This window comes from Polychytrium aggregatum, assembly GCF_025602895.1.
Source record: "Polychytrium aggregatum strain JEL109 chromosome Unknown BJ171scaffold_59, whole genome shotgun sequence".
Classification (NCBI taxonomy): domain Eukaryota; kingdom Fungi; phylum Chytridiomycota; class Chytridiomycetes; order Polychytriales; genus Polychytrium; species Polychytrium aggregatum.
This window is the reverse complement of record NW_026516261.1, coordinates 274856-291279: the sequence shown is the minus strand read 5'-3', so window position 1 is coordinate 291279 and position 16424 is coordinate 274856. Positions and strand designations below refer to the sequence as shown.

Genomic DNA, 16424 nt, shown 5'->3' with positions numbered 1-16424 from the left:
GTATCCCTCTCCGAGAATCGGAAAATAAAGTCGATGCAGTCGTTCAAAAAGCCTGTCACGACAGTCGCTCAGGTATGTGAAGAGACGTATGTGGAGGGATGGAGGAGGGAGGGCGACACTGGTTCCTTCCGGAAGCTCATGCGGATGATGCACTGTGACTGTTTGAGGGGGTGAGCCGCCCTTGAATCGTGGCCCTCGCTGTGGCGGATGACAGTACTGACAGTGGCCTTGGATGATGAACTCAAATCAGGGGGACCGAGTGGGCATCTGCGTGACCAAGCTGGAGCCGTCTCTTGTTGAGCGAGGCATGCTCGCAGCACCTGGCTCCGTCATATTTGCGCACGCCGCCTTGGCCACGGCCAAACGGATACGTTACTTCAAGCCCGAAATCGCATCCAAGACCAAGATTCATGGTAAGGCAGCCGCTCTTGAGCAAGCACGGACGTCTGCAATCCCAAGTCTACTACTTCGATTGTGTCGGTCGACCTCGACAATTCTGTAATAACCTTGCGCCGGCTTGCTTGGCAACGATGCAGTCACGATCGGACACGAAACAGCGCTGGCAACAATCAAATTCCTGAAGGCACTAACACCGATCGAAGGCAAGTGCCGGAACTCAAGCTGGTCGCTTGGGACGGCCCCCTTGTCCAGCACTTGCCGGGAATACGGGCCACCCATAAGGAACAGCGGCAGATGCCCGGATCGAGCCGAGCGAAGGAAACTGACGCTCGAAACTGCTTCCTGCAGACGATTTTGACTTTCAGCAAGAGTATCAGTACGAGCCTCTGCTGCCTGACCACCGGGAGGCACCCGGCCAAACTACCAACCTCTACAGCGTTCTGCTTGAGTTTGACAAGCCCATTGCCTTGCCCCAAGGAATAGTCTCTTCATCACCTCAAAGCTTGATGACGATAATCGTGAGTTGTGGGAACGACTCGACCCGACCGTTGGGGCGCCGTGGAATGCTGGAATGCTGACTCCCCGAAACACTGCGGCACGAGACCGGAGCCGCCCTTGAGCTCCGAATGCGGAAGCGGAAAGCGAATGGGGGCTGCGTCCAGTAGCCAAAAATTGGGACTGACTTGACCTTCATAATATCCTTGCCGCATGGCAGACGCCGGTGCATGCCGTATAGCGTTTCACGGACGTGTGCAGCATGCTATGGCAGACCCCAAACTACAAGGAACAGCTTGCAAAGATGCTCAGGGTCTACAAGCTCAAGGAGAAAGTCGGCACGATCGATCGCGTAAGTACAGGGCTGTGGTTATGGTTATGAACCATGGCCATGGGCAATGCATTTGGCGATTGAAGGGATTGAGGGACTGTATGAATGAATCAGCAGGCCGACTGATGTTTCTGCCGGGCAGGTTGTGGACGAACGAATGCTGATCGGTGCCAAGATGTTCAAGAAGGAGACCAACCTGGAACTGTTTGTGGGAATGAAGGTGGTTCTGGGATCCAGTAGGTTTCTGAGTGGGTGGCAATGAGCAGCGCCCTGTCGAGCTGGCGACCAACTACCGACCCGTTGGTGATTCGGTGCAAGCATGGGGGTGATGCAGTCGATACACGATGGAGGCTTCCGATGCTCCCGGCCGGATTGCTCCGGGTCTATAGAACTAAGCGCTTGCCACCCGTGGTTTCCCGCTCATCGGCGGTGAGTAGGCCACGAAGGAACGATCGAGTCCGGGTTTGGCCAGAGCGGAAAATTCCGGGTGCGATTTGCCACAGCCCTGCCCGAGTCCTCTCGTGAGACCAGCGAAAGCCACCAAGAATCCCGCAGGGCGAAGAGAAGCCGCCTCGGGACAGGAGGACGACCAGCGCACTCTGCGTCTGACATTCAAGAAGGCCGTGTACCAGGATCGCATCTATCAATAGACGCCGCCGGTTCGGATGGAGTGCTGGCCGTCTCATTGAAGGAGGATCGTGTCCGCAGTTGCTTTCCAGGCCTTGCCAGCACCCCGACGAATGCAATATGGCCGATCTCGGCCGGTGTCAATTGGCTGGCCCAGCGCAATCATGCTCCAGCCGACGTTGACATGACGAGCGGGCGTGCTTGGGTCTACAGAGACATACTTGACCAAACCATGTCCTTGGGCTGGGCGCTGATGCGGTCGCACGGGATCAGATGACGGGGGTCATGGGGAGAATAGGCGCCCACTCTGTGGTCAATTGTCCCTTGCTGGGCGAGAGGGAGGTGTTGGGAAGAGTGGACGAAGAGGCAAGAAAAAAAAAGATATTCCGGACCAGAGTCACCATGCATCATGATGACCGACGCGTGTTCCGGGCGGGCGCGCCACTTGGCCAACACATACTGCGGCTGCTGTTGCTGTTGTGCGAGTAGTCCAAAGCAGTCCCGGCCTTGGCTCTCCTGAATCGCAAGGTCAAAATTGTATTCCCTGTTCTTGGAACTGCCGATACTGCGACTGCCACTTGATTTGGTTGGGTGGGTGCGGGAAGTCTATCGGCTTGCCTCGGTCCTGCGGCAGCAACAGCGGCTCGCTCAAGGCCAGAGTGATGTTGGCTGGGGCGATGGTTTCCGGAGGCCGCCCAGCGGAAACATCGAAACAAATACGGCCGTTTGGGGGAGAAGCCACCAGCGACCAGCATCCGGCGACCAGCGGTCAGCGGCCGAGCGGCGCATGGTGTCTCGGTCGGGACCGCAAGACCCCAAGAACAACAGGTTGTGCAGCAGCGGGGTCCCGGTGGCATTCGAATTCAGCAGGCGACCAAGCAGCCACCAGGAAGCGATCGAGACTGCCCGAGGCGTGGGAACGGAGAGGAGAGGAGACTCGAGTCGACAGGGACAGCGGGCCGTTGATGCAGCCAGATGCGGGCGCACAGACACAAGTGCAAAGGCACATGTGGGTGCTGGCGACAAGCACGGGCGTTTGCGCCACTGGGCCATGGGACATGCAAGCATTGTTCAGTCAATGCGACCACCTGCCTGCTGATATCCGCCGATACCCGCCGGCTGGTCTGGACGCCAGCAGAAGCGTCGCGTCGGGTGGGTGGGACGCGGGACTGCCGGGAACACATGCAGTGGCCACAAATACCGCACAGCGCGACGAGTGCCCCAGACGCGAGGGTCAAGTGACTCAGCGGCCCGACACGCCGGCCAATGGGCTGCCGGCCCTTGTCCAACCAGGAGACAGGCATCTCTGGCGCTTGGGCTGGCACCGACGCCCTTGTCGGGGGGCGGACACAGAGCACACGCTGGGCGGCAGGGCAGCTGTGTGCGTCGGTGGCCAGTCCCCACTGCCGCAGACACCGAGATTAGCGCCCACGCTGTGGTGTGTGCGCTTGAAGGCCGACAGGGATGGCCGACAAAGTCCACAGTCAGTGCTGTGTCGATCCGTATGCGTGTGTGCGTGTATGTGTGTGTGTGTGGCTGGGCCGAGGGCGAGACGAGGGTTGTAGGGAGAGCAAGCGAGAGTTGTGGGAGAACAGAGAGAGTTGCGCGAGAGGCATCACTCGCCCGGGCGAGACGCTCAGCGAGACGCACAGCGAGACGCGCTCGTGGACACAGACACGCTCTCGGCGCCCCTTGTGGCAGCGGTGCTCTCGGCCTGCTCTCGGCCCGCTCTCGCCTCTCTCGCCTCTCTCGCCCCGCTCTCGCCCCTCTCGCCCTCCGTCCGTTTGCGCTTTTCTTGCCTGCCGCCCCCCGCCACCCTACTCTTCCCTCGGCCATCGATTTTCAGCAGAAAAATCATCTTCGCTCCCCGCAAATGTGCTACGTCAAGTCCATCAAGCCCTCAGTGGCAACCCCCTCGCTCCCCAACACGGGCGCCCAGTTCGAGAAGCCGCAGGTCTCCACGCCCTCCACGGCCTCGTTCTCGCTGGCGACCCTCGACTCCTTCACCCCGAACCAGTCCCCCGACGTCTTTAGCTTCGCCGACCTCAACGACCTCAACTTTGACAATGTCGTGCTGTCGTCCGAGGACATCAAGAACCTCGACAGCTTCTTCAACGACCCCCTCCTCACCGAGGCCGTCAACGGCGACTTTGCCTGGCTCTCGCCCAACAACTCCGACCTCTGCCCCAACGATGCCGCCCCTGTCGCCTCGCTCCTGGCCACGCAGGACCGGGCCGTCGTTGCCGATGCCGGCAAGCTCGCCACCGTCGATCTTTCCGCCCCGTCCTTGTACCCTTCCCCTCCCCTCTCGGTCATCCCGACCACGGCCTCCATGCCCTCGGACTCGTCGGACGAGCTTGCCTTCCCTGAGCTCATCACGGCTTCGCACGTCATGTCCTCTCCCGAGCTCAACCCCACCGCCAAGACCTCTTGTCTCGCTAGCAAGCGCCCGCTGAACTCGTCCGACTGCTCCCTCTCGAGCGACGATGCCAGCTCGCTCGACCCCGTCGTCGCCAAGCGCATCAAGGTGAGCCGTGAGCCTGGGGTCGCTGCTCGCTGCCTGGCGAATGCCAGTCTGTATTCGGATCGATTCCGTTCTGGATCATCCGCTTTTGACACGCCCACTCGCGCATACTCTGGCTTGCTGCCTCGAAATGACGCATCGTCGAGCAAGCGGTCTGCGCCCTGATATGTTTTGCGCCGGCAGTTGAGTCTGCACACCATCTCGCCATTCTCTCCCGGTCGCTGATTCACTACCATTCATCTTCTCGCTGTTCGATCGCTGCATCCGTGGATATCATATGCCTGCCAATCAGAACACCGAGGCTGCTCGTCGATCTCGCCAGCGCAAGATCCAGCGACTCGACTCGCTCGAACACCAGGTGTCTTTGCTCGAAAACGACAAGTCCCAGCTCCAGATCCGGCTCGCCGTCCTGGAGAACGAGCGACACTCGTGGGCTGCCCGTGAGCAGGAATACGTCTCGAGGATCCAGCATCTGGAGGCTCAGCTAGCAGAATCTCATAGAGCCATGATCAACTTTGGAATGCGAGGCGGTGCCATCCATCAGTAGACCGATGTTCCCCCCCATTCCATATGCATTTGGCTGCGTTGACTGTTAGGTTGTGATTCTTTCATTCATTCATTCCCACTCTTTGCTGTTATTTCTTTTTTCGCTCTCCCCCTTCTCTTCTTCCTCCTCCTCCTCTTCCGTCACCCGCCCCATCGGCCTCGTTAGGGGCCCCTGAGCTCTGAAACCGCCCGGCTCTTCGCCGCGCCTCGACACAGTGTCACCGATGCAGGGCCGGAACTTCCGACCGCGCTACCGTTTGCCCTTTCTTTTGGACTGGTGCTACATCAGACAAGAAGCTTCTGTCGCCGGTGCCTATCATCCCATCTGCCACGCAAGTGGCATGGGTCCTTCTTGTCGCTGAGCCCCCCTCCTCCCATGTTCATCCTGACGACTTTTTCGATGACTTTGCTCCGCTTCATGTGCCACCTAATCCGATTTTTGTCCCTCCTCCCCTCCTCCCCGTCCCCCTTCCTGCTCAGCCGTGATTCCTTACTGCCCGTTTTCATCGTTCTTTTGCTGTGCGTTCGTTCTTTGCCAACCCAGAGCACGGTCCCACCGGTTCTTGCTCCCTCACGCCTACTACATATACTGCCTATTGAAGCAGCAACTACTGTTTGCGGCCTCCTCAAGTCTGGTTGGTCGGTGAGCGTCCCGTGGCGAGATCCCTCCAGCACTTTTTTGTTCAGCAGCGCCTGTCGCCTGGCGAAAGCCATGTCTGAGGGCCATGTCTGAGGGCCATGTCTGAGGGCCATGTCTGAGGGCCGTGGATGGCTCGACCCTGTTGTTGTCCGTCCACAGAGCTCTGTTTCCCAGGCTGTACTTGGCATACCCGCCAGATCGTTTCCTTGGTGTCACCATTCCCAGCACTGCCTATGAGAGTCATCATCTCAGTAACATGTTCTTCTGTCTGCCACGGGTCCCTCCCGTCGGGCCAGTACCTTCGCAGCGATGGAGATGACGGCACAGGCGGGCTTTCTGTGGCCCGCCTTTGCATTGGGGCGGTTGGGCCATGGCCGCTTTCCCGTTTTGACGTTGCTTCCGGTGTCCATCGGGTCCGCTGTTGGTGTCAGGAATCGGCGGCCGCCCCACCTTTGGATCGGCAGAGGATGGGGTCGCCAGGACCATCCTCCCTCGCCCTCCCCTCTGTTCCCAGCCCCATCTGTCGGCGCTGCAGCTTGCTTCTCCAGCCTCACCGGCAACCAGCGGCGGCCGTCCCGAACTTGATCTTGCCTTTGTCTGGCCTTCTCCATCGCAGGCCGACCTCAGCTCTCCCAATCAACCGCCGTCCCACACCGCCCTTTCCAAGTAGCGGCGTGTTGCCCGCAACAGATCCGCCGTCTGCTGCCAAGATTCCAATTGATTCACGCCTGCGCTGCCAACGCCCGCTCTAGCGCTCTTGCTCTGGATTCGGGTGCCATCGCAGCCGCCCATCTTCCAAATTCGCATTGGTCGCGGTGCCCAAGCTCGACCTTGCAGTCCCCGCAGCGACCGCTTCTGACTCCGTGGTGGTCCTCTGTCAACCCAGATCGGCCGTCTCTCGATCCGAGTTGCTCAACGACGGCTACGCAACCTCTCGGCAACATCCACGCACCCATTCGTCGACAGCTGTCGCACTCGCTCATCAGCACCCCCGCTCCGTCTTGGAGATTCGTGAACATCTGCCTTACTGCCCGGTCCCCGCCCCCATCGCTATCGACCCGCTGTCGCGAACGAGTCCTCTGACGGATCCTCTCCCGCTCCAACCTCCCTGCCGATACTCCGCCTTCGCTGCACCTGAGAATCCCAAGTCATGGACGGCGATTCGCCCCGATGGAAGCCCTTCGAGACCACCTCGAGTGTCCGCTATCCCTTTGGCCGCAACATGCGCCGAGAGTTCCCCGAAACGCACTACCTCGTTGTTTCGGTGCTGTTCATCTGCCAGAAGATCCTGAAGGAGTACCGCAGCGACCTTGACATGCTTGAGCCGGCATTAATGGCCATGCCCGAGTATCCCATGCTCCAGCGCTCCCTCGATGTCGAGGCGGCCCTGTCGGCCGTCCAGATGTGTCTCGATGTGTTTCCCATGGCCGACAACATTGTCTCGCCGTCGTGGAAGCTGAATCCCAATATTCCACCCGGTCCTCAGGAGCCAGCAGTGGCACCGGCACCAGCCCCGGGCGGAGCCGTTTCTCGGGATGCCCATGGTTGCGTATCGCAAGCATCAATCGCGGCAACCGACAGCATCTCTACCGTCACCGCCGCCACTCCACAGCAAACTCCGTCATCAGCCCAAATTGCCCATCCACCACCTCCTTCGGGCCTGTGCGTCCCACGTCCGAGCGACCAGGCTCTGCAACTCGATCAAGATTCACGGCACATCATCAGAGACATCGACAGCATCCATCTCACGCCGCCGCGACCAGCCTCTAGCTCTAGCACGGCTGTTTCCATGCGACCGGCGTCCCAGGATATCCGGCGCAGCAGGAGAACACCCTCGTTGGCAGCAACGTTTCCGCCCGATATTCTCCATTTGATTCTGAAGCGCTTCGCCCCAGATGGCTTGCGACCGCATTCTGCCAACATTGTCTTCAAGCACCACCAGTTCAATCTGACCAACTGCTGTCTGGTCAACCGACACTGGAACCAAGTCGCCACTCCGATTCTCTGGGCCGTGCCGGTACTCTGGAGCCCAGAGAATCTCGAAAAGTTCTCGCTTCGGTGCATATGGTACCAGGCCAACGAGAAACTGCGGCGACGGCACCACCAAAATGGGCTGCCCCGTGCCCATGGAGCTCCGGTATCTTTGTATGCCCCTCGCCACGACCCGAGCGGCTCAGTTGCGCTCGGTGTCAGAGCCACCCAGCCAGCAGCCGACCTGACAGCGGCCGACCGGTTTGTGTTTCGCAGAAACGTCGAGCCACTTCACTTTGTCCGTGAGATGCATGTCCAATTCCACGGCCGTCTGCGGGATGCCATGACCGACTATCGTCAGCGCCTGACCTTCCAAGGCCTGTCGCTGATCTCCAAGTGCATGCCGAATCTCAGCAGGCTCTGTTTGGTGGGCATGGACCTGGCCCTCTCCCAGCTCGAGTCGTTCTTCGAGCACTGTCCAAAGCTGGTGGGCTTGCAAGCCGTCCTGGCCGGGCCCGAGTATACCGAGATGCAGCCCAGCTCGATCAGCGACTCGCAACTGATCGTGCAGTCCCTGAAACAGATGCAGTGTCTTGATCTCGGCCAGGAGGACGAGATCGTCATCGGCCCGCGTGGCGGACATTCGACCTTCCTGGATCTGCTTGTACAATCCCTTGGCGACAACCTGCGCGCAATCGAGCTCTCCGAGTCCCTCGTAACCACCGAGCAGATGATCACGCTGTGCAAGAACTGCCCAAATATCATCGCTCTGGATATCAACTCGTGCGAGAACCTCGACGACGAGCTCTTCACTGCGCTGCCCAAGCTGCTGCCCAGGCTCGAGGCCCTGGTGATTTACCCCAACTGGTCCCTGACCAACGACGGTCTCATGGCGCTTTGCAAGGACGCACACAATCTGCGAGTCCTCGACGTGGATTTGGCCGAGCTCGACACCGCCGCGGCGTATTCGGCGTTTACTCGGTACCTACCAAGGCTCCAGTGCATATCCTTGGGAACTTGCGTTCACGATGATATCCAGGTGCTTCTGAGGTTCTTGGATGCCATCGGCCCACGACTCTTGTCGCTCAACCTCGCCAGCAGCGATGTTTCCGATGCTCTGTTGAGCCATCTCACCTTGTCGACCCCGATTCTTCACTCACTTCGCTTGGAGCTCCTCGACCACGACAGCGAAGACGATGCCATCATGAGGCAGACGGATGATCCGCATACCATCTCTCGCAGCGCCCTGACCGAGACCATCGAGCGACTGCCCTTCCTGTCGGCCTTGACCCTGATGACCTCCCAGGGCGACGAGGTGTATCCCGACATTCTCGATGGGTTCCATGAGGTGCTTTCTCTGAACCCCGTCAACTCGTACTTTATCCTTGGCGAGCGCTATTTCAACGACTTTTGCTCGGTGAGGACGACATAGACAAGCTCGGCGCCGCCCACCAAGTAAAGCAGGGGGGAAAGGGATGGTGAGGATAGCCCTATATATGTGACAGATGGCCACTTTTGTTTCTGGACCCGAATATACGTCCATCCATTCATTCGTCATCCGATGGTCAGTTGCATCTTCGAAGTTGTGGCATAGAATGCACTGCTGCTGGTGGTGGTGATGGTGAAAGAAGTGTTCCTTGGAGAAATGCATCGTCTGTGAGAGCATTGCCATTGGTATCCCGGTCGTTCTGCACTGCTGCGATATGAAGTTGTGCCAGTCCGTTGTGCCAGTCAGCTGTCAGCTATGTCATAATGCACTGTGGCTGCCACCTGTCGAGCAAGACATCCGGGTGACTCCGTCCCGAGCAGATACAGGGTTCATAATGGTCCATTTCCTGGGGCAGCTGGCTGGAATGCTCTTGGTCATGAATGCACGGCACTTCCTGTGCTGGTCGGTACTTGTGCTGGGGGTGAGTGAGTTGCCTGATACAGACACCGGCCGCCTCGGCCCTTGCATGATGGTGATTCTTTGCTGTTGAGGTTGATTCCGTGAGATTGACACCGCCAGAGCGAGCCGGGGAACTCATTCCCGACACCATGTTTGCTGGGACTGCCTTGAACTCGACATACTTTGGCTCCCCAGCGTCGACGCTGCTGCATTCGCCAGCTGTAGATACACATACCTGAGCCGCAGACGAGCGGGCGTGCTGCCTGCAGTACTGCCCGGCAGTTCTTGACATTCCCGGCTGCCGTCGACACAAGCTGCTTGCTCGCTCACTCGCTCGCAGGCATCTCAACTCCCGATCCGCGCCTTGGATGGCCGCGCCATTGTCCTTTCCCCTCATCTGCCCAACAGTTCCCCGGACTCGTCCCTCCCTCAGATTGGCTGCTGATCGATGCCTCTGGCTGTCCCCAGCCCCCGTCTCTGAGGCAGGCTACCTGCAGCCAGGACCAGCAGAATGTCCGTATCCTGCTCGTGCTCTTGCCACAGTCCCTGCTCGGTCTTCGCTGTGCATTCTTGCTGTGATGTTGGCTGTCTCGTTCGATCCAGCAACTCTGGCTGGTCCGAGGCATCGTCTGCTTCTCACCGACGATCAGCTTGCTGTGCGTATCCTCTGTGCTCGAAAGATGCTCGCTGTGGTCCTCGCTGTGATCCTGAATCATCTTGATTGACTTCTGGCGAGTCTATCGTCGCCGGTGGTATCCTGTCCTTCATGGCCCGAGAGAAGCACCAGTAGTATAGGGGTATATCGGTAACTATACCGTTTTTGAGAGATGACGGATATGTGGAAAACGGTATAGCTGGCTAACCTAAGGGAAGAGGAGGGGTAGGGGTAGACGTGGGGAGGTGGTGCAGAGGACGGTAGGGTTGGCGTATACGATTGTATAGGGGGTAGACGAGGGGGATGGTAGGGTTGGTGTAGTCGGGGTAGTAGGGGTGGACGTGGGGAGGGGTGGGGTGGGGTGTATTAAGTGTATATGTTATAGTAGTTATATTTGGTGTATTTGGTATATTCGGTGTATTTGTTATAGTAGTTATAGTTGGTGTATTAGGTGTATTCGTTATAGTAGTTATAGTTGGTGTATTCGGTGTATTTGGTGTATTGGGTGGGTAATTAGGTTAACCTAGGTTAGGTTAGGTTAGGGTTGTGAGGGGCGGGTTGGGCGTGGGAGTCGGGTTTGGTGGGGTACTTGGGAGTAGTCGGGGTAGTCGTGGGAATTGTAGTACTTGGGTGTACTTGGGTGTCGTCGGGGTAGGCGGTGTTCTTCGGGTGAGAGTGGATTTGCTGATGGAGGCGGGGATGCTGCTGCTTTTATGTTGCTGAGGGAGACGGTGGTGTGGCTTGGTTTTCGGGTGCGCAGTGTGGCGGATTACATATCTGGGGTATTTTGGGTATCTGGGCTATCTGGGTGTTCGTTGGGGTTCGGTGTTGTTCGTTGGGTCGGGTGGTTTGGGTGGGTTGGTTGGTTCTCGCGTATTCGTGTGTCCGTCTGGGGTGCTGAGTGCTTGGTGGTATCCCTGGTTGCGATGCGCGGGTGGCGAGACTTGCATTTTGGGTGGTTCGATGCAGGGGCTGGGTTTTGCGTTGTCTCTGTGATCGCTATAGGCTTGTGGGTTTCCTGCAGTGGTATGGCGAGACTGGGCTCATTGTGTGTACAGGTAGGCAGCCCTGGTGGTGTGTGTGTGTGTGTGTGTGTGGTAGGAATCTCGGCGGAATCTTTCTCATATGAAAAGGAATCTTTTCGGAATCTTTTATTATGTGTTTCATATCAAATGGGAATCTCTGGGGTAAAGTCCTCCCCGGGGAGCCAAATACAAAATGACAAAATGACAAACCGATGTCGTGGCCAATGCGTTGTGACGGGGTTAGGGGTTTTTGTCGTTTTGTCATTTTGTCGTTTTGTTTTTGCCCTCCCTAGGCTCGACTTTTGGTCTATAGATTCCTATTTGATATGAAATACACTATAAAAGATTCCTAAAAGATTCCTATTCATATATAAAAAGATTCCGAGGAGATTCCGTTCGCGTGTGTTGGAGGGCAGCCATGGTCTGGGCCATGGGTGATGGTGGGTTGGGGGTATGCCCCGGTCGCCATACGCGAGTGGCGAGACTCGCATTTTGGGTGGTTCGATGCAGGGGCTGGGTTTTGCGTTGTCTCTGTGTTCGCTACAAGCTTGTGGGTTTCCTGCAGTGGTATGGCGAGACCATGCTTCTCGCCGGCGTTCGTCGGCTCTTGCTGTGTCCAGGTATCCAGCGCAGCCAGGCGATGCTCCGCTTTCCGTTTTCCATCTATGGAAGTCTGGTGGTTGTCGTTCGAGCGAGCAGCAAGCGAAGCCCGCATTGGTGTTGCTGTGATTCACCCCCATCTGTGTGTTTGTGTTGTCTGTAACCCCTTCATGGTTGGTCCTCGGCTGTTTCGGGCTGTTTCGGGCTGTTGTTTTGCTCCTTAAGTATGTAATCGGGCTGTCTATTATTGAAAAAAGGCCTGTTTTCAAAACACCCGAAAAACACATTTTGTTTCTGAATCAAAATTTTGTTTTGCTATGCAAGGACAGCCCAGGAAAATCCATAATAGACACCCCGGCTACACAAACAATGGGTTTGCAGCTCTATCTCACCTGAGTGGACAGCCCTCAACATCCCATTGGCCAGCTTGGCGCGTTTGTGTCACTCGATTGTGTGGCGGTGCATGGTGGTGTGTGTGTTGGTTGGCTTGTGGGCCGCCCACGCTCTCTGTGGTGGCGATTTGCTTACTGCCGTTTGGGGTTACACAAGGTACACCCATTTCGATGCACCAGGTTCGATTCCTGCCCGTGTCGTTTGCCCGGCGTGACCGGGATGGATGGCAGGGTCATGTGATCACGGCGTTCCTGGGGTGTGAATGGTCGATTGCCGCCAGATCTGTGGTCACGTGGATGATTCACGTGGTCTCGCGCCCCGGCGCAAAAATCGCGCATCCACCTGGGCCATAGGTGCTGGCGTCGTTGGGATCTTGGGCGACGCGCAGTCGTCTGGATCGTAGGCATTCTGGTCCGGTCATAGGTACTGCGTGGTTGGGGTGGTTTGGGTGGGTTGTTCTTGCGCTTCATCGCTGAAACGCGATCTGCGTCAGGATGGGCCAAACAAAGATCGCGTACCAGAGTTAGAGTGCAACAATGTCCAACGAGTTGACCGAGGTGTTCGTGGGCCTGAGCAGCGATATTCTGGATGATGGTGTCGTGCTCTTCCCAAATGACAGCATCTTGAACATCTCCATCAAGATGGCTGCCCTGGGCTCGCTTCCATCGATCACCCACATCCTCCGAGGCCTGGTTCCACACCAAGTTCTTCACGCCGAGCCCCATGCAACCAAGACCCACAAGATCTGGTTCTTTGATGGGCTCCTCTGGAAGCATGTGGATCTGGACTACGCCCTGACCAAGCTTCTCACTGATCCCCAGGGCGCCTTCCAGGGGTGGGTCGAAGTGGTTCGAGCAAGGTATGCCAGCTCGAACAAGCTCAAACATGCCAAGGAAGTGGTCAAGGAGATCAAGCACACTCTGGGAAGCATCCCAGACATCATCAAAGACAGGTACAGATTCGCCCTGGCGTTCCAGCACGAAAAATTCAACATCGAGACCTTTGCCATCACCCACGCCAATGCATCGACCAACACCATCCTCTTCGCCAATGGGATTGTGCTGGAGCTGCCTGGCCTCAAGGCTCGTCGGGTCAATGCTGGTGACTGCTTCACCCACTCGCTTCCAGTCTCGTACGTGGTTGACGACTTTTATTGTGGCGTCGATGGCAAAGTCTACAAGCTGGAGGAGATAATTCGCTCGATGCTGGGCAAGAGCAGTGATAGAGAGTACCACCTGCTCTTGCGTTTCCTGGCAACATGCCTCACCGCCAAATCTCGTACGTCCGAGTCAGCTCTCTTCTTGGTGGGGAACGACCAAAATCATGGCAAGCGCCTGCTCCTGCGTCTGATCCAGCATGCATTGGGCTCGCGCATCCTGAGCGTCCCAGGCAATAGGCTGGTCTCGCGGATCAACCCTCCCAGCGGTGCCCATGTCAAGGAGCTTGTGACCGAGGCCCTGGACGCTGGTGCCACCTGCATTCTGGGCGAAGGACTCAAGAGCTCGCAATTCATCGTCAAGACCAGCCACATCCCCACTCTCACATCGGTCACCTCAATCCAACTCGACCACCGAGCCATGGGGGATGTGCCTTTCGACATGGGGCGAATCAAGACGATCGTCAGTGTCGACTCGTGGCCCGGCTCGTTTCGCCTCGTGGGGGATGAGGTCTGCGCCAAGGAGAGCATCGTGATCAATCTGGCACAAAACATCACTGTCGATCCAGTGACCATGGCATGTGTGGAAGATGGTGGGTTCGACCAAGCTGTGATTGCACTCATGTTGCGTTACCTTGCTCCTGGCAGGGAGATGCCCGCCTGGATCTCCAAGGACTGAGTGCCAGGCCCTTCATGTCCTGCTTCGTGCGATTCGCTCGCGTGTGTTGGTCTTGCGCTTCGTACCAAACACTGCATCTTCGTCGTCCAGCCCAAAGGCACCGCCATAATCAATAAAGATTTCTTCTCCATTATGAATGTCCCGGAGTGCCTTCAGCACCACCCCGACTCCCCTGTCCTGGGCGAGCTTTGCGTTGACATCGTTGCCGTCTTCCGAGTGGTTGGCGAGCGTTCCGATTCCTCTCCGGCATGCACCATCTTCATAGCGTCCCGCGTTGAGCCCGATTCGGCGTTCAACGAGGTATGGGGCGTTGGTGTTCCCGTATCGGGAACGTCTTTCTTGGCCAGGGATGGGCTGCCCATCGTACTCGATGATCACTTGGCCTCTCTTGAACAGGACTGCATTCTCGAGCCTTTCGCGCTCTTCGTCATCGTAGACGCTCGCGGGCACATGCTTGTATGCGAACAGCCCCTTTCCTGCGCCTGGGATGGTGGAGTCGTCGATGCGCAGGTTTTTCACCGTCGCCAGATGGGAGTAGCAGTATTTGACCCCAATGCAGGTCGTGCGTGTGCAGCGTCGACCATCGAGCTTGGTGGCCACACAGCGTTCACACCGCATCCGGCATTCCCATGAGTCGACATGTAACGTCCACTACTGGGACGTTGGGGCAAGACGGGGAGGGAGGGGGTACAAGACAAGACAGGACGGGGCAGAACAGGGCGGTGCTAGGCTACTCTAGCGGACGGGTGAGCTCGGGGAGCACTTACGTTTATTCACGATAAAACCGAACTCCAGACAAACGGGGGGAACGGGGGCAACCCGCAGGTATACCCTGCGGTGGCCTGCCTGCGGTGCGTGAAAACGCAAAGCGCAGCACAGGTCACGACCCACTGCGCCGCGCAGTACGCGCAGTACGCGCAGCACAGCGTCGGAGATACCATCTCCTACACTCCCACACTTAAGAAGGCTTCCTGCGAGGAGCCCTGCGTGTGCTCTTTATTTGGGGCTCCTCGAGGTGTTTACCGTATTTACTCAGCTCCTCGGGTGCATGGGACAAGTCCTCCAGTGTTTGCCATGTGTTGCCCGAGTGTGGGTAACCAACCCACTTGACATAAAACCGAAGTGACCCATCAGCCACTTTCTTGTGCCTCACGATCCTTTCGACTTCATATTCTTGAGTATAGTATTGTCCGAGGTCGTCTTCCAGTGGTGCGTCGTCCGGGACACCTTCGTCGGCGTCGGGGAACTGTGCTGGACTGCGGGTCGTGTGGCGACGCAGCTTGGACACATGGAAGACAGGATGGAGCTTGCTTCCAGGTGGCAAGTCCAACAGGTAGTTGAGGGGACTGGGTCGGGCCGCTATCTTGAACGGTCCTCGGTACTTGGGCAACAACTTCTTTGACTGGGCTTCGGGGACCTTGATGTTGTCGGCGTCCAGGTAGACAAGGTCTCCAACTTCAAAGGAGACATCCTGGTGTCGGCGGTCGTAGTACTTCGCCATCACTTGTTGCGCATCCGTGAGCGCGTCGGCGATCATCTTGTGTCGGACTTGATGATCTTTGACAAAGGCACTTGGTTTGGGAGGCAATCCAGCCGTGGACTCGGTCAGTGTCAAGGAGGTGGGAACATCAGGCTGGAATCCGTAGAGCGCCTCAAAGGGGCTCAAGCCAGTTGTGCTCGACTTGGCGGTGTTGTATGCAAACTCTGCATGACTCAGCTGTATGTCCCAGTCGTCTTGGCTGGTCGAGGCGTATGTCCTCAGGTATTGCTCGAGGGTGCGGATCGTCCGCTCGGACTGTCCATCCGTTTGTTGGTGGTGCGAGGTTGACATGTTCAGCTTGGTGCCGAGATGGTCGAACAGACTTGTCCAAAACAAGGAGGTGAATCGGGGGTCTCGATCACTGACGATGGACTTTGGGAGGCCGTGGTGCTTGAACACATGCTTGAAGAACAGCAGTGCAAGGTCAGGCGCGGAGCATGTCGTCTGGCACGGCACAAAGTGTGCCATCTTGCTGAACCTGTCGACAAAGACAGCGATTGCATCGTGGTCCTGTAACGTCCACTACTGGGACGTTGGGGCAAGACGGGGAGGGAGGGGGTACAAGACAAGACAGGACGGGGCAGAACAGGGCGGTGCTAGGCTACTCTAGCGGACGGGTGAGCTCGGGGAGCACTTACGTTTATTCACGATAAAACCGAACTCCAGACAAACGGGGGGAACGGGGGCAACCCGCAGGTATACCCTGCGGTGGCCTGCCTGCGGTGCGTGAAAACGCAAAGCGCAGCACAGGTCACGACCCACTGCGCCGCGCAGTACGCGCAGTACGCGCAGCACAGCGTCGGAGATACCATCTCCTACACTCCCACACTTAAGAAGGCTTCCTGCGAGGAGCCCTGCGTGTGCTCTTTATTTGGGGCTCCTCGAGGTGTTTACCGTATTTACTCAGCTCCTCGGGTGCATGGGACAAGTCCTCCAGTGTTTGCCATGTGTTGCC

The 16424-nt window shown here is 57.6% G+C and overlaps 6 protein-coding genes across 6 annotated transcripts; 4 read left to right on the top strand and 2 right to left on the bottom strand.

Annotated features, from left to right (window-relative positions):
* BJ171DRAFT_636014 (uncharacterized protein) lies at positions 1-1875 on the top strand (the record flags this gene model as incomplete). Its single annotated transcript, XM_053115699.1, has 7 exons — positions 1-72; positions 251-413; positions 748-917; positions 1136-1246; positions 1368-1461; positions 1663-1712; positions 1843-1875. The coding sequence occupies exons 1-7, from the start codon at positions 34-36 to the stop codon at positions 1873-1875; spliced, it is 660 nt and encodes a 219-aa protein (XP_052962472.1). The 5' UTR covers positions 1-33.
* A 1792-nt stretch (positions 1876-3667) lies between these two features.
* On the top strand, positions 3668-5032 carry BJ171DRAFT_254336 (uncharacterized protein). Its single transcript, XM_053106709.1, has 2 exons — positions 3668-4379; positions 4669-5032. The coding sequence occupies exons 1-2, from the start codon at positions 3726-3728 to the stop codon at positions 4921-4923; spliced, it is 909 nt and encodes a 302-aa protein (XP_052962471.1). The 5' UTR covers positions 3668-3725; the 3' UTR covers positions 4924-5032.
* Positions 5033-6513: 1481 nt separating this feature from the next.
* BJ171DRAFT_254333 (uncharacterized protein) lies at positions 6514-9032 on the top strand. Its single transcript, XM_053106708.1, has one exon. The coding sequence runs from the start codon at positions 6713-6715 to the stop codon at positions 8963-8965; it is 2253 nt and encodes a 750-aa protein (XP_052962470.1). The 5' UTR covers positions 6514-6712; the 3' UTR covers positions 8966-9032.
* A 2255-nt stretch (positions 9033-11287) lies between these two features.
* BJ171DRAFT_526246 (uncharacterized protein) lies at positions 11288-12240 on the bottom strand. The gene has a single exon (XM_053112670.1). The coding sequence runs from the start codon at positions 11986-11988 to the stop codon at positions 11419-11421; it is 570 nt and encodes a 189-aa protein (XP_052962469.1). The 5' UTR covers positions 11989-12240; the 3' UTR covers positions 11288-11418.
* Positions 12241-12630: 390 nt separating this feature from the next.
* BJ171DRAFT_587055 (uncharacterized protein) lies at positions 12631-13929 on the top strand (the record flags this gene model as incomplete). Its single annotated transcript, XM_053114418.1, has 1 exon — positions 12631-13929. The coding sequence occupies one exon, from the start codon at positions 12631-12633 to the stop codon at positions 13927-13929; it is 1299 nt and encodes a 432-aa protein (XP_052962468.1).
* On the bottom strand, positions 13674-14646 carry BJ171DRAFT_526239 (uncharacterized protein). The gene has a single exon (XM_053112669.1). The coding sequence runs from the start codon at positions 14545-14547 to the stop codon at positions 13942-13944; it is 606 nt and encodes a 201-aa protein (XP_052962467.1). The 5' UTR covers positions 14548-14646; the 3' UTR covers positions 13674-13941.
* Positions 14647-16424: the final 1778 nt, after the last annotated feature.